Source organism: Cololabis saira, chromosome 15 (assembly GCF_033807715.1).
Source record: "Cololabis saira isolate AMF1-May2022 chromosome 15, fColSai1.1, whole genome shotgun sequence".
In the NCBI taxonomy this organism is placed as follows: Eukaryota; Metazoa; Chordata; class Actinopteri; order Beloniformes; family Belonidae; genus Cololabis; species Cololabis saira.
The window spans coordinates 9836303-9852098 of NC_084601.1; the positions used below are offsets into that span (position 1 = coordinate 9836303).

The 15796-nt window shown below is 44.0% G+C and overlaps 1 protein-coding gene across 1 annotated transcript in view; it reads left to right on the forward strand.

Moving 5' to 3' along the window:
* Nucleotides 1-960: 960 nt before the first annotated feature.
* Nucleotides 961-15796, forward strand: part of grhl2b (grainyhead-like transcription factor 2b) — a 32275-nt gene continuing 17439 nt past the window's right edge. The window contains exons 1-4 of the mRNA XM_061742408.1: nucleotides 961-1396; nucleotides 3554-3743; nucleotides 4813-4880; nucleotides 14923-15301. Coding sequence (XP_061598392.1) covers nucleotides 1377-1396; nucleotides 3554-3743; nucleotides 4813-4880; nucleotides 14923-15301 — 657 coding nt within the window. The 5' untranslated portion in view covers nucleotides 961-1376. The remainder of the gene's footprint in view (nucleotides 1397-3553; nucleotides 3744-4812; nucleotides 4881-14922; nucleotides 15302-15796) is intronic.

Below are 15796 nucleotides of genomic sequence, written 5' to 3' on the forward strand. Positions count from 1 at the left end.
CACAGGTTCTTCACATCCCTCTGTGTCGGTGTATACGTATGTGTAATTGATGGCCTGGGACTTATGTTTGGGACTTTTGATGGAGGAACTTCCAACGCTGCCATGTGGCTTTTCCTTTGCTGTTGATTGAGTGGCTCACTGACCTGACCTGTTGTTACAATCTGTGCACTTTTATTTTTCTTTCTTTTATTTTGCTTTGCTTTTAATGTTATGTCATTGTTACATTTTACTTGTAATGTGAAAAATATAAAAATCTTTAAAAATAAAGTTTAAAAAAAATAAATCTTTTGTCCTTTTTCTCATATCTTATATATTCTGCAGCACTTGACTCATCTGGAAACACACACTCACACACACACACCCTATTGCTTAACCTAATCTCCGTCTCCACCCTGGCTCGAACCCTAACCTGACCAGGACCTCAGAAGTGGCGCGGTCTGCATCATTACTGGTCGCCGCAGAAGGGTCCTGTGAAGTACCACAAACACACACGTGCACACACACACACACACACACACACACACACATGCACTGTTTGCTCAGTCAGGGTAATCCTAAAACACTGGGATTCTCCTCATACAATAGCCTCATTAAGGGGACAATGGCATTGTGTCAGCTAATGGCAGGGCTCCTCCCTGCCTCGGGTCTGCTCTGACACACACACACACACACACACACACACACACACACACACACACACACACACACACACACACACACACACACACACACTCAAACACATACAAAGGCAAGTCATTATGGAGATCCAGGGTGAAAAGGTTAAGTCGGTGGAGGGTGAACTGTGATCAGTCTCCCGTGTCGTCAGACAACTCCAATATTCTTATGCGCTTTAAAAGAGGGATCATGAGTTTATTTTAGTGTGCAACAGCCAGAGTTTCCCTGTCTTCTGCCCCCTGAACATTTTTTTAATTTCTTTTCCAGGTGAGGTGGGCCTCTACCTGCACAGGGAGCCAATGGGAGCCCCGCTCCGTCCCCCGGCAGCCAATCAGAGGCCGGCTCGGCCTCACCCTCACTGTTCTTTCTGCAGTGAAAGAATTTCAGCCAAAGTTGCTGCCATCAAAGCGAGCAAAAGCAAATAATCCGACGCATGTCATCGGGATATGTGCGTGGTGATATATGCCCTGATCTGCTGCACAAACTGAACGCGGGGACAGAGGCCGGTGATTGGCTGCTGGGGGGGACAAAGGCGGTTTACCTGTGCAGGTGGAGGCGCGGGAGGGGAGACGGTCCCGCAGAGGGGCAGGAGGAAAAGTTGACTTACCTGTAGACCCACTTCTGGCAGCTCACTCGCTCTGGTACCTGCTCCGACTTGAAAGTCCAGTTTCACAAGGAAGGATCGTAGAGGAAGCTAAACTATGTCACAGGAGACAGACAAGTAAGTGATCGAGCCGCAGGAAAGACGGATCTGGAACCCTGAATTATGGTCCCGCGTCTAATCGACGCAGAGCCTACGGCGTAGGGGACGCGTAGGCGTTGCGTCGGTGTAACGCAGAACCATAAATCAGCCGGTTCTGCGTGAAGGCAGGAGCGCGTTTTCCTCCATTTAGATCCACCAGCAACCTGTTTGTTCCAGGGAGCCCGGCTCGGGCCCCTGCCTGCACCATCACCTGTGGATGTTTATTTCTGACTATTATTAAACCCTTTTAGGCCTGAATCAAAGCCGTGCTTTTCATTAGAGCGGAATTTGTCATTTTTGTGACTTTTGGAAAAAAAAAATTAAAGAGCAAATACTAGTTTTTATGATCACAGTGATGTCTAGACCTGAACTCTTCTAAGGAATTGCCTACAGCGTGCTTTATGGATTCTTTTTAAATTGGAAACTAATTGTAAAGCCTTTGGCCTTCACTTGTGGAAACGTTTTTATTTAAGTGCTAATGACGTGAAATTAACTGTACTTCTTTTTTAGTTCCTTAAAAAGATCAAATTAAATATTCAAGAGATGTAGTACTGCTGAAAGTAGGCATTACTGCGCAATTATAGATAATATTACACCTACTCCTACTGCTAACAATAATAGTAATAATAATAATAATGATTATAATAATGATGATAATAATAATAATAATAATAATAATAATAATAATAATAATAATAATAATAATAATAATAATAATAATAATAATAATAATGATTACCTCAATCTAATGACCAAACTCTGCTTTTTGAATGAACTCAGTTCTTAAGGCTGTAATTTTAAAAATAAACAGTTTAAAAAGAAGTTTATTAGTAATGAAAAATCTAAATAAACAGTTTAAAACAAGTTTATTAATAATGAAAAATAAAAATAAACTGTTTAAAACAAGTTTATTAATAATGAAAAATAAAAATAAACTGTTTAAAACAAGTTTATTAATAATGAAAAATAAAAATAAATAGTTTAAAACAAGTTTATTAATAATGAAAAATAAAAATAAACTGTTTAAAACAAGTTTCTTAGTAATGACTAAAACGGATCTCTTTCTTTTGTTATTTGCTTTTCCTTCATGAAACAGATCAGTTGTTCTCCACCTGAAGGTCATTTTTATTATTTTCAAATTTGAAGCTGTAATATTTATGTCTTGGATTCAAATCTGTGTAGTTAATATTAAAACAAGTAAAAGGGCCGTGAAGCAGCTGCCTGGGGCTGACCCCCGTCCCGGCAGAGCTGCTGTCTCCATCGTCTCCAGCCTCGTCTCCAGCCTCGTCCCATCACTGCCAGCAGCAGGTGTCTGCCGTTATTTTGATACGCTGCCTTCATGTTTGTGCAAAAATCCCCAGTGTTGCTCAGAACATAAACCCCACCCAAATGTCGTGGTTGCCATGGTGACGCGGTGTGATAAACCTGAGCTCAATGAAAGAAGAGGGGTCACTTGTCAGGGCAAGATGCCAAAACTTTGAAAAGGGGAAATAGCACAAACCAACAAACAAAAACACACCTGTACAACATGAGGCCTCTCCTCAACACTTTTTCTGCAACTGTTTGCTTTTTGATGTTTTATTTGGATATTAAACAGTTATAAATGTCAAGTAAATCCTTTTTAAACAATATATCTGCTTGATGTATGAAAATTCACAATCAAAATCCAATTCTTGATATTCCCTGATGATGTAAAAAAAATAGAAATAAGAAAAAAAAAAAGGCCACTTTAAAGACTTGTGTTCTTGCTCCAAATGTATAGAGAATAATAACTCCCATGATGCGGTGGCGTGATACCTGTGTTGTTTACCGTACGAGCTGAGCTGCTCGGAGCGCCTCCAGCTGTGATTGGCTGAGCTGGAAGAAGCGTTGTGGCAACACGATGTGTGTTTAACTACTCTGTGATCTCCACTTAAGTAGGACTGAAGAGCAAAGAGACAAAAACACACACAAAACTGGCGTGAAGCCGCTTCAGAGTTCCCAGTTAATCCTCGGATTTTCCTTTTCTGCATCGATAATTTTGATACAAACCTCATCACACACGACGAGTGACAGAAAACATGTTTTCCAGTGTCGGAGATTTGAATCCATCAATTCACGTGACTTTAACTGCTTGTGTTTGTGTGTTTTCCTCAGTAAGCGTCTGGTGGTGGTCGTCCCCAACGAGACCTCGTTCCCGGCCGTGCGGCGCGCCTACACAAGCGAGGACGAGGCATGGAGGTCGTACCTGGAGAACCCGCTGACGGCGGCCACCAAGGCCATGATGAGCATCAACGGGGACGAGGACAGCGCCAACGCCCTGGGCCTGCTCTACGACTACTACAAGGTTTGAGAAGTAACTGCATCGTCATCGTGAGTGGGGTCACTCTGAAACCAGCCCCAGAAATACTCACCGATGCTGCTGAAAACATGATGAGGGAGTATTTACCTCCATGCACCTTTGATTCCTTTAACTTTTACAAACTTCTTTGTTAATGTAAAAAAAAGCACAGGAAGTTATGCAATGTTGCTTTGCAGCTTCCTGTTTTGCATCTCCAGGTGGAGAAGTGGTACCGGAAGGTTTGTTGGACTGAGCCAGATCTATCGCATAGACATCATATATATGATGTTATCTTAGGCTGGCGGGAAAATCCCAGCAGGAAAACTGCAATAGGCTCCTTACATAAGGCTGAAGGTGGCACACGTTTCTAAAAATATCCTGTCCGTCATTTAAAGAGCATATTGCAGGTTGGAGACCCCTGTGAATCAATGTGTAGGAAAATAATGTAGGAACTGAATTTTCATTGAAATACCCATAAAGGAGGCGAGACGTGAAAAAGCCCGGTTTATTAAGTCAAAGGGAAAGAGAGACGTACCCCACAGGAAGTCAGGAACTCAGACCACATGAAGGACAAAAAGGAAGAATTCATTGTCCTGGAGGATCGGTCTTGTCAGTCCCTGTTTCAGTGGAACCTGAGTGTACAAGCGACCACGTTTGTCCATTAATGAAGTCACTGTTTGTTTACTCTGCAAAAACAGATCCTCTAGAAATAATCCTCATATTATGAAATCTAGACAAACCTGTCTCCTATTAAGCTAAAATAACTCTGCTAACGGGTTAAGAAAAATGTTCTTGACTTGAATTCTTAAAACAGGCAGAAAAGTCTGGCCCATGGACTAAAAGTGAGACAAATCTTCTTGAAGCAAGCCTTTTAGTCTCTTAGAAATGAGTGTTTGCAGTGAACTATGTGACCACACCTCAGCGAGTATCGGCAATAAAATAAAACGGTGGTATATATCACGTATAAGAACCCTCGTCCCTAAAGAACAAAAACAAACGTTACACAGGATCTGGAATCACGTTTAAGTTGGTTTAAGTTAAGGTTAAAAATGTTAACTTCCTGGTGTCCTTTCAGGTGCCCAAAGAAAAGAGACTTCTGCAATTTCCCAGAGCGGCGGAGCTTCCAGAGGAACAGGAGAAGAGGTCAGTAAAGTAAAAGTTCAGTCAGTTCTCCTTGAAAAACCTTGGTTTTTGTTTTTTCCCTCCCAATTATGACAGCAAACGAGGCACCTTAAACCTTTTAGTGATTTAAGATGAGCACTCTGGGTATAATAAATGAGGAAATGTTCCCGCATGAGCACATTGACCCCTGATGCTGGATGAACGGAGCAGCCGGGTCCGCGTCCACACAGAAACCCACCGGTGATGGGAAACCAGAGGTGTGCTCCTGCGTTTAGAACTAAATCCTGTTATTTACTCGCTGACACGCAACAAGACAGAAAAAAACACCCACTCATTTCCATTTATGCAAAACATAACTTTTTTCACGTAACTGTTGGGGCGCTCAGTGAACCACTGTCGAACCAACTTGACTTCTCGGTTTTAGGAAAACAAAAGGGCCTTAATGGCACTTCTGTGTTTGATTGTTTACTTCTTCCTCATAAATAACCAAGAATATTATTTTTCAATCCTGCATCACGTTCAAAAGCACCGTGATAACATCGGTGGACGTACGGTTCCTAACTACATTACGTTTACCTTGGGCTGTAGGAAAGTGGTTCTGCAGTCTGAGTGATTATCTAATGTTACGCTGCTTATGCTTGTCGTCATGTTCTAGTGCAGGAAAGTTGAGGATTGACAGCATTTAAAAAAAACCTCCTGCTTGGAAGGACGTACGTAGATCATGTTCCAGCACTGCAAAAACTCAAAATCTTAACAAGAATATTTGTCTTATTTCTAGTTAAATTCTCTCATTTTTAGTCAAAGAAATCTCATTACACTTAAAACAAGACTCATCACTGGAAAAACAACAATTTTCACCTGTTTCAAGTAGATTTTCACTTAAAATAAGTAGAAAAATCTGCCAGTGGAACAAGATTTTTTTGCTTGTAATGAGAAGATAAATCTTGTCTCACTGGCAGATTTTTCTACTTATTTCAAGTGAAAATTTACTTGAAACCGGTGAAAATTGTCAAATAACAAGTTATTTTTCTGGTAATGGCTCTTGTTTTAAGTGTAATGAGATTCTTTGACTAAAAATGAGACATTTTAACTAGAAATAAGACAAATATTCCTGGTAATCTTTTGAGTTTTTGCAGTGAGCTCATTCCACATGTGGGAGTTTATATGGAAGTAAATCTGTATCATTGGATTTTGAAAGAGAAAAGTGATTGAAATTCTAGCAATGAATATTTATGCATTGAAATAATGTATCTGAATATTTTTCAACGCTAAAATATTAAACTGCAAATAATTCAACTGCAAAAAATTCAACCTCAAAATGTACAAATGTCAGCTGTCTATCACTGAATCTTACAGACACAAACCACACTGATGGCATAAAGAAGAGTTAAAACACTCACGAAGCCCCATCATTATAGGACATGGCTAAAATCCGGTCACTGTGGTAGCCTGCAAGCCCAAGTTGTACTGGGGTGACTCGTGTCCCGATCTTAAATCTAGAATTGATTGCTTTTTCTTGGGTCCACGGATGTTGCGGTTGAATTTTTTGCAGTTGAATTTTTTTGCAGCTTAATATTTTAACATTGAAAAACATTCAGATACATCATTTCAATGCATAAATATTCAGTGCTAGAAATTCAATCACTTTTTTCTTTCAAAATCCGATGACACAGATTTACCTCCATAAGTTTATCATTATAGTCATTATTATTGTAGGCTCCAGTTGTTCATCGTGTCTGTCGTTGGTGTGGAAGTGTTTGGCCTGGTGGTGCACTGATCCAGTCCATTGGAGAGATGCTTTTCTTAGCACTTTGTGTTGTTTGCATCATGAATTTTATATTTTGTCCAGTTCCAACCGCTCTAAAACTCGCGTCAATCCCTGTAGAACTTCTGTTCAGCGATGTCCCCCCAGATGATCCAATTAAGTGTTATTTTTCTTAAGGCACGTATGCGTCTGAGCTTGCGTTTATGTCCTTGAACCAAAGAAAAACAAAATAAGGAACCAAATAGTAAAGAATTGGTTTCCATCTCCGGCAGCTCTTATGGAGATAAGGTGATAAAGTTACTGCTCAAGACATCGCACAACAAACTACCTCACTGATTTATTTATTTATTTTTTTTTTTTTTTTTTTTTTTTTTTTTTTTTTTTTTTTTTTACCTTGTCTGCACACATATTATTGATTGATACCATGACGGTAGAAACCAAAAGTGTATATATGTGCATTATTACTATATGTAATATATACATATATATACGCACACATATGCGTACACATACATAAATATACACATACAAACCCAGTGTTTTTTTTTTTTTTTTTTTGTTTTTTTTTTTTTTTTTTTTGTTTTTTGGGGGGGGGAGGGGGTGGGGGGGGGGTGACGACATCCACTGCCAATCCAGGAAGCAGGAACACACGGAGACACACGTCAAGCACTGGAAATCTGCAACAAAAAACCACAAACAAAGCACGAAACCGGCACGGAGCCAACCAAAACACGAACAGCAATCGACCTAAATCTTGAGATCTGATCGCAGTCTGAGCTAAGCTATCGCTACCGCTACCTAAGCCCAAAAACTAGAGAGCCAGCATGCAGGTGAACAAGCCAGTGTGTATGTCTATGTGTGTGTGTGTGTATGTATATGATCATGCGTGTGTGTGTGTGTGTGTGTGCATGTGACTAAATGACTATATGTGTGTATGTGTGTGTGTGTGTGTGTGTGTGTGTGTGTGTGTGTGTGTGTGTGTGTGTGTGTGTGTGTGTGTGTGTGTGTGTGTCATAAACCAAACAAAGCTCCACCTGAAGTGTGTCTATAGTGGGGGAGGGGGGGGAGCGACCCCGCCACCCGCGAGACCAGAGGCCGACAAGGAAGAGCCCAGAACCCAGGCCACCGGCAAACCCCACAGAGGGGAGAAGCAGGAGGGAGGCAACCCACCGCCTGCGAGGCCCCCCCCCCGCCCGGCGGCGGCCGAGGGGGCCCGCGGGCGGGGCCCCCACGGCGCGGAAAGAAGCAGCCAGGGATCCCGCGGCGGCGGACCGCGACCCAGGCAATCCCCGGCCACCCGGTCCGGGCCGGACACGCGGCCAGGAGGCCCTCACCCTTCAGGCCAACGACCCCCACCCGGCAGGGGGCCAGCCTGCCCGGAGAGACAGAGCCGCCCCGGCCGCCGACGCGGGCAGGCGCACCCGTCCCCCACGAAAGTGGCCCTCCAAGACCAGAGGGGCGCCCCGCCGTAGAGGCAGCGGGGGGGACCGGAGACGGGCCCGGAGAGAGGGAACCCCCCAACAAGGCGACACCCGCGCAGGCCCGACAACGGAGGGCCCCAGACCCAGGCATCCCATTCATTCATCCATTCACCTATCCGATACCTATACTAATAATAATATAATATACTATACATAATAATAATAATAATAATAATAATACTAATAATAATAATAATAATAATAATAATAATAATAATAATAACCATCTTTGTATAATATAATATTGATAAATTATTAAGTTTTTGATGTCCTGCCAATGGAGGCTCAAATCCTCCATGGCAGGATCCTTCCATACCGCATTCTCACCGACACAGACATACAATCACGCACCGTTTCCCCCTCCCCGGGGGGGTCCAGCACCGCCAGAAGGCACCCCAGGCTGCACGGCGGGCCCCGCCAGGCCCGGGTAACCCGACCCACCCGTCCGAGGCCCAGGCCGGTGAGGGAACGCGGGTGATGTGGGACCCCCTCCCGCCCCTTGTGTTGAGTGCATGTGTTTAATGCCATAAAAACAGGGAGGAGGGAGGGCCAAGTATCGATTGACACCGACCCCCCCCCCTCCCGAACTACGTGTCCTTGTCAAGTGTATTTATAAAGTGTTGAATGTGCAGTGTCTAGTTTGCTGTTAAAACCGTGAGGCGGGGAGTGCCGGGCCACGCGGGACAGTGCCCCCCACGACCCGGACCCCCCGCCTTTCGCCTATGTGCGTATGAATCGTGTAGGGGGGGCAAGAGGGGGAGCGGAGGCCGAAGCCAGGAGGCAGGACCAGCAAAGCTGGCCCTGATAAGACACCCGCGTCCCCCCACCGGCCATCCAGTAGACGGGGGCCGGCCCCCCGAGCCGGGCCAGGGCCCCACCGTACCTCCACGGGCGCCCCCGGAGCCGCCGGAGCCCCCAGACGGAGGGGGAAACGGTCCAACATCCTCCCATTCATACTGACAACATAAGACATAGATACCTGGGAATGGCGCCACCCCGCCGCCGCGCCCGCCCGTGCGCCCCCCGGTCAGGGGAGGCCCGGTCTCCGGACCCGGCCCCACCCCCCCCCGAGGCCACCCCGGCGGACACCCCAAGGGTCACGGAGTCCCCACATCCGCAGGGGCACTCGGCCCCCGCCCAGCGACGGAGGACCAAGGCAGCAATGCCCCCCCAGCGCAGACAGCCACCCCCCACCCAGGCAGGACCGGGCCCTCCGGGTGGGACCCCCACGTCCACGGCCCAGCCCCCCCCAGGGGGCCCGGAGACGCCCAAGCCACCGCCCCCCGCCCGAGCCCTCCCCAGCCACCCCCCCCACCGCCATGAGGTACCCCCCCCCACAGGCCCCCAAGGCCCCCACCGGCCAGGGACAGGACCCCGCGGCCCCACCCACCGCCCCCCAGGGGCCACCAGAGGCCCGCGCCCCAGACCCCCCAAGCCGACCCCCAACCCCAAGGGCTACGAGATCACCACCCCCCCGCCCCCACTAGGTAACGAAGCCAATAATCGGGGACCACAGAGAGTGCAATTCAGCCGAGTGTTGTTCAGTGGAGGCAGACATTATCTCACTACTAATATGATCTGATAAAAGATTCCTAAAATGGTTAATACATAAACTAGATTTTTGTTTCCAATTTACTAGAATGGTTTTCTTTGCGATACATAAGGCAGTGAGAACCCGGTGTGTCCAATTAGGATCTATTTGAGTGTCTCCCAGGTGACCTAATATACACACCGTGGGGCACACTGGGATTCTGTGGTCGATCCATGTGGATAAATCCTCACAAATCTCCTTCCAGAACCTCTGTACCGGTGTACAGAACCATAAAGCATGCATATAATTATCTGGGGTGTTCTCTGTGCATTGTGAACAGATATTAGAGGTGACAAAGCCCATCTGGAACATCCTTTGTCCAGTATAATGTATTCTATGAAGAACTTTATACTGTATAAGTTGTAAGTTTGGGTTTTTAGTCATAGTAAACGTATTTAAGCATATTTGTGACCAAGAAAGCTGGTCGGTATTCAGAGAGAGATCCGCCTCCCACTTGGAGATCGGGAGAGAGACTGACTCGTCCAGTTTAGACACTAACCTGTAAAGTTTTGATAACAACTTTAAATTGCTTAGATTTAATAAATCTATTATCTTAGCGGGAAGTTGTAAGTCTAATTGTCTAATTTTGTATGTTTTATTTATTATGGCCTTGAGTTGTTGATACTCTAAAAATTTACTCCTGCTAACTCCGTATTGAACCATAAGTGTATTGAAAGGTACAAACTGTCCTCCTACAATTACGTGCTGTAAATACCGTATTCCTTGATCTCTCCATTGAACGAAGTTAACCATCTTTTTATCATTTTTCACGATGTCTGGGTTGTTCCATATGGGTGTACGGTCACATGGAAAAAGTGAAATTTTAGCTACTTTAAGAAATTCCCACCAAGCTGATAAAGTTGTGCTAATATTAATGCTTTTGAAACATTGATGACGTTTGATACTTTGACTAATAAATGGTAACTCTGAGATTTCTAGTTCGTTGCAAAACACTTGCTCTGAGTCCAGCCATTGACTATCTAAAGGATGATCCTTTGACCATTTTACAATATACTGTAATTTATTGGCAAGGAAGTAATACTGAAAATTAGGTAGCTCTAAACCTCCATATTCTTTAGATTTCTGCAATGTCTTTAAACTAATGCGTGGAGTTTTATTTTTCCACAGAAATTTTGAAACACCTGAGTCCAGCGATTTAAACCAGGAAATAGGGGGTTTGAATGGTATCATTGAGAAAAAATAATTTACTTTTGGTAAAACCATCATTTTAATGGTGGCTATTCTACCCATGAGTGAAATGGGGAGAGAGCTCCATCTAGCAAGATCATCTTCTATTTTCTTTATAAGTTGAACATAATTTAATTTTATTAACTCTGACAGCCTAGGGGAGATGTTTATGCCTAAATATCTAATGTTCCCTGATTGTAATTGAGTATTGGATATATTCCTAAAATTGCAGTTCACGCACAAAACGGTGGATTTAGACCAATTAATAGAATAATCAGACAGAGATGAAAATCCCTCTATAAGTGCAATTGTCTGTGATAGTGAAGATCGTGAGTTCTGGAGGAAGAGGAGTACGTCATCCGCATAAAGACTTATTTTGTGCTCTACTATTTTGCATTGTATACCTTTAATATTTTGATTTTGTCTAATAGCTGCTGCTAAAGGTTCGATAAATATTGCAAATAATGAGGGAGATAGAGGGCAACCCTGTCTAGTGCCTCTTTGCAAGGTAAAACTTGTAGAGATTTGATCATTTGTCCTTACACGTGCCTTGGGAGAGCTGTATAATATTTTTACCCAGTCAATGAAAGATTCACCAAATCCAAATTTATGTAAGGTTGCCAATAGAAACTTCCAATTTACCTTATCGAATGCTTTTTCCGCGTCTAAGGATATAATAGTAGTTTCCTGTTTATTGATACTGGAATAATCTATAATATTTAATAATCTGCGAATATTAGTAGAGGAATGTCTACCTTTAATAAAGCCTGTTTGATCCGGATGTATAATAGAAGGGGTGACTCTTTTCAGACGTTCAGTAAGGGCCTTGCTAATTATTTTAAGGTCTACATTTATTAATGAAATTGGGCGGTAGCTCGATGGGAGCAAGGGATCTTTATCCGGTTTTAATAAAAGACTAATATTAGCAGAGTTCATATTTAAGGGTAAGCTTTTATTTTCCCTAATATTTAGAATCATTTTATAAAACGTTGGTGCTAATATGCTCCAGAATTCCTTATAAAATTCAGCTGGGAAACCGTCTGGGCCCGGAGCTTTATTATTGGGCATATGTTGAAGAGCTTCATGGAGTTCTCCTATTGAGAGTGGTGAATCTAAATTCGTAACCTGTTCCTGATGTAACTTTGGCAGGTTAATTTCTCCAAGAAACTCATTAATGGATTGATCAGATGGTTCAATTTGTGACGAGTATAATTTGTAGTAAAAGTCTCTAAAGATTGAATTTATTAAACAGGGATCATGTGTAACTTCCCCTGACTGGTCCTTAATAGATGTTATGGTTGTTTTTTCTTTGTTTATTTTTAATTGATTGGCTAAATATTTTCCTGATCTGTTAGCATGTGCAAAGTTTTCCAGGCGAAGCCTTTGTACTAGAAACTGCGTTTTTGCGTCAATTATTTTATTTAATTCTATTTTAGTTTTCCTTATTTTGCTAAGGATACGTTCATCTGCAGAAGTCTGGAAGGCCTCCTCTAGCGTCTTTATTTCACCTTCTAATTCTTTTGTTTTTAAGTTGTCTTTTCTTTTTTTATTTGACGAAAAGGAAATTATTTTGCCTCGCATTACTGCTTTCCCAGCTTCCCATAGAACGCTTGCTGATATTTCCGGCTGGTCGTTAATTTGCAAAAAAATGTCCCATTCTTTCTTAAAAAAGTTAGTAAAGTCGGGGTCTTTGAGTAATGATGTATTAAATCTCCAAACTTTGGAGGATGATACGCTCCCCCTCTTCCCCAGAGTGAAAGAAACAGGTGCGTGATCGCTAATATTGATTGGGTGTATTTGTGATTCTGAGATATCTCTCATCAGAGAGCTACTGACTAGAAAATAATCTAACCTAGAGTATGAGTGATGAACGGCTGAGAAAAAAGTGTAGTTCCTAAGGGTTGGGTGTAAAGAGCGCCATGTATCGCAAAGACCCAGATCATTCATGTATTGCTTAACAATACTTGCTGACTGCCAACTCCTGTGTCCGCCTGCATTACTGAGCCTGTCCACTCCAGGGTCCAGAACCATGTTGAAGTCTCCTCCGATGATGACTGTGTTGTCTAGGTGAGCAGAAAGTGAGGTGAAAAAAGAGTGAAAAAACGAGGAGTCATCAACATTTGGACCATATACATTAGAAATACATAAATTCAAGCTTTGAATTTGCAAGACTAAAATTAAATATCTACCCTCTGAGTCAATGTGTGTGTCCTTTACAGTGAAATTTACTCTTTTATTAATGAGAATTGCTACCCCTCTTTGTCTGGAGTTGTAACAGGCGGAATAAGCGTGCGGAAATTCTGGCGTGGCCAATGCATCTGCTGAAGCTTTAACTAAGTGTGTTTCTTGTAGTAAAACAATGTCTGCTTGCAGAGTTTGAATTTGATTAAGAAGTTTTAATCTCTTTACTGTGTTCCCGGCCCCGTTTACGTTCCAGGTGACAAACTTTAATTTATCCATAATCCAATCACTGAAAATAACATTATATGTAAATGGTAATGTTGCAGGAGTTGGATGTGTGTGTGCCATGTTAATCTAAATGTATGTTTGTACCAATTAACCAACCGGAAAGTGCAGCAGAGTGAGACATGGAGGGAAAGAGGAAAAAAGAAGTGTGACAATTGGGGTGGGGTGAGGGGGAGGGAAATAATTCTAACCATAATTAAAAGAAAAAAGAAAACAGAAAAAGAGATAGAGAAGAGGGGGAAAAGAAAAGAAAAAAAAGAAACGATCACCGATGTGTGACTGTAACTCATTGAGACTAGCAGATCAAAAATTATAAATACCTTAATATGTGCCGAAAATTTTTATGAAACTTTATCTGATCTAATCACCCAGTGTTTATAAAGCTATCTCTCTAACTAATTATCAAATGTTTATAAAGCTATATCTGATCCAGAAAGAGAAAGGAAAAAAAGGCAAATTGTACTTATCTCTCAGAAGAGCCAGGGCGTGATGTTGGGGTTCCGGTAAAGCTCCCCGTTCACGTACAGCCGGTCCACGGTGATGACAGCCCGACATCCCTCCGAAATGAGCCTCCTCCGGACCGGGAAGAGGACTCGGCGACGGTCCAGGATCTCCCGGGGGAACTGGTCGTTCACGGAGAACGGCAGTCCGCGCAGCTGTGGCCCCTGTCTCCGAACCTGCTCTTTCTGCTTAAAGTGTTCAAACTTGGCAACAATGGGTCTGGGTCTCTGGGCTTCCGATCTTCTTCCTCCAAGGCGATGGACGCGGTGAAACGTGATGGAATTCGCCATGTCTTCGGGAAGCTTCAGGTGGTTGCGGATGAAATCATGAACAGCTGCTTCCGGATCTTCATCAGGTTTTTCTGGGATCCCAGAGAATACTAAATTGTCCCGCATGCTTCTACTTTGAAGGTCTAAATTTGCCTCTTTCATGGTCTTATTGTCCCTTTTAAGCTGGCTCATCCCCTCTGTCAGAGATTTTACCGACTCCTTTAAATCCCGGTTTTCAGCCGCGAGCGACTCCACCTGCCGTTGGCTGTATTCCAGGGAGGTCTGGAGCGCTTGTATCTCCCTGTGCAAGACCTCCAGGAGGGACAGACGGTTCTCAAAGCCACTTAGCCGGGCGTCGATGGACAGCAGGGCGTCTGTAGTGGTGTTACCTGGGGGGGAGACGGCTCCAGGTGATTTCTCGTCCCGGGATCTTTTTGACGATGAGGCGTTCGGGGTAGCTGCGTCTTTTTTCCCCATTACAATTCGATTGTAACTTTCTTCCATATACTCCTGCAGGGACTCTATGGTTTCTTCCTGATCCAGATTATTTATATCTATGTAACCTCTCTGTTGAATAAGTTTTCACTTACTGTACAATTTACTATTTGTTTGATAACCAAAAGTATATTTTTCAGCTCGACATTGAATGCTGCTGCTGTCTCTGTGTACCTCGTGCTCCTACCACATCTCGCGAGAACTCAGCCCTCGCGAGAACTCCTCCCGAAAACCAACTCCTCACTGATTTAAATACAAATCTAATAAGTATGCCAAGCTTTGTAATCCATGTTTTTTTTCTACTCAGAAGTATGTTGCCAACCAACCCCGGCGCTCAAAACGAGGGCGAGACGGACAACCGAGTCCAGGTCCTCAAGTCCGTCCCCGTCAACCTGTCTCTGAACATGGAGCAGCAGGAGAGCAAGCGGGAGCAGCTCGGCTGCTCCACGGAGTTGGCGTCGGCCGACGGAGACTCTCCCGGCGTGGCGGTGGTGAAGGCCGAGGTGTACGCCCCCATCTTCATGGCGGGAGGCGGCGGGCTGCACTACAGGGTGGAGCGGGAGGAGCCGGCCCGGGTGGTGTACGAGCAGAGTCCCTACGAGGTCACCACCGTCAACCACAACTCCTACGCCAAAGAGGACGAGCAGAGTCCACCCGACAGCCCGTTTGAGGAGCAGCCGGACGGGGTGAGAGGGAGAGGAACAGATGTGAACACATGTGAACAGATGTGGACAGATGTTGTTGCTTTGAAAGCCACAGCTGGAGGATGGAAAAACAGAGAAACGGTGTCAAAACCGCTGCGACTGTGTATGTTGCATTCCCAGAAGTAAACATGGTAGCGTTAAAGCAGCACTATGTAACTTTTCCACTTTAATATAATATTTCCAAAGTCATTGTGATGGTACATCAACTTCCAACAGGTTTAATGAACCTCTGTCATGGTCTGAGGGGTCTGTATCGCCTTCACTGGCACTATGTAACTTTGAGGAGCATGGTAGGAACCCTGCCACACTAAAAAACTACACATTTTTACGGCTTTGACTGCTTTACGGCATACGTCACTCCCCCCTCCTTCCAGATTCGTAGTTGAAACGAAAGCTGGGCGGGGCGTGGAGCGCAGAGCTCAGCAGAAGCTGGTATCATGGCTGAAGCAGCGAAAAAACCGAAGAAAATAAAAGTTT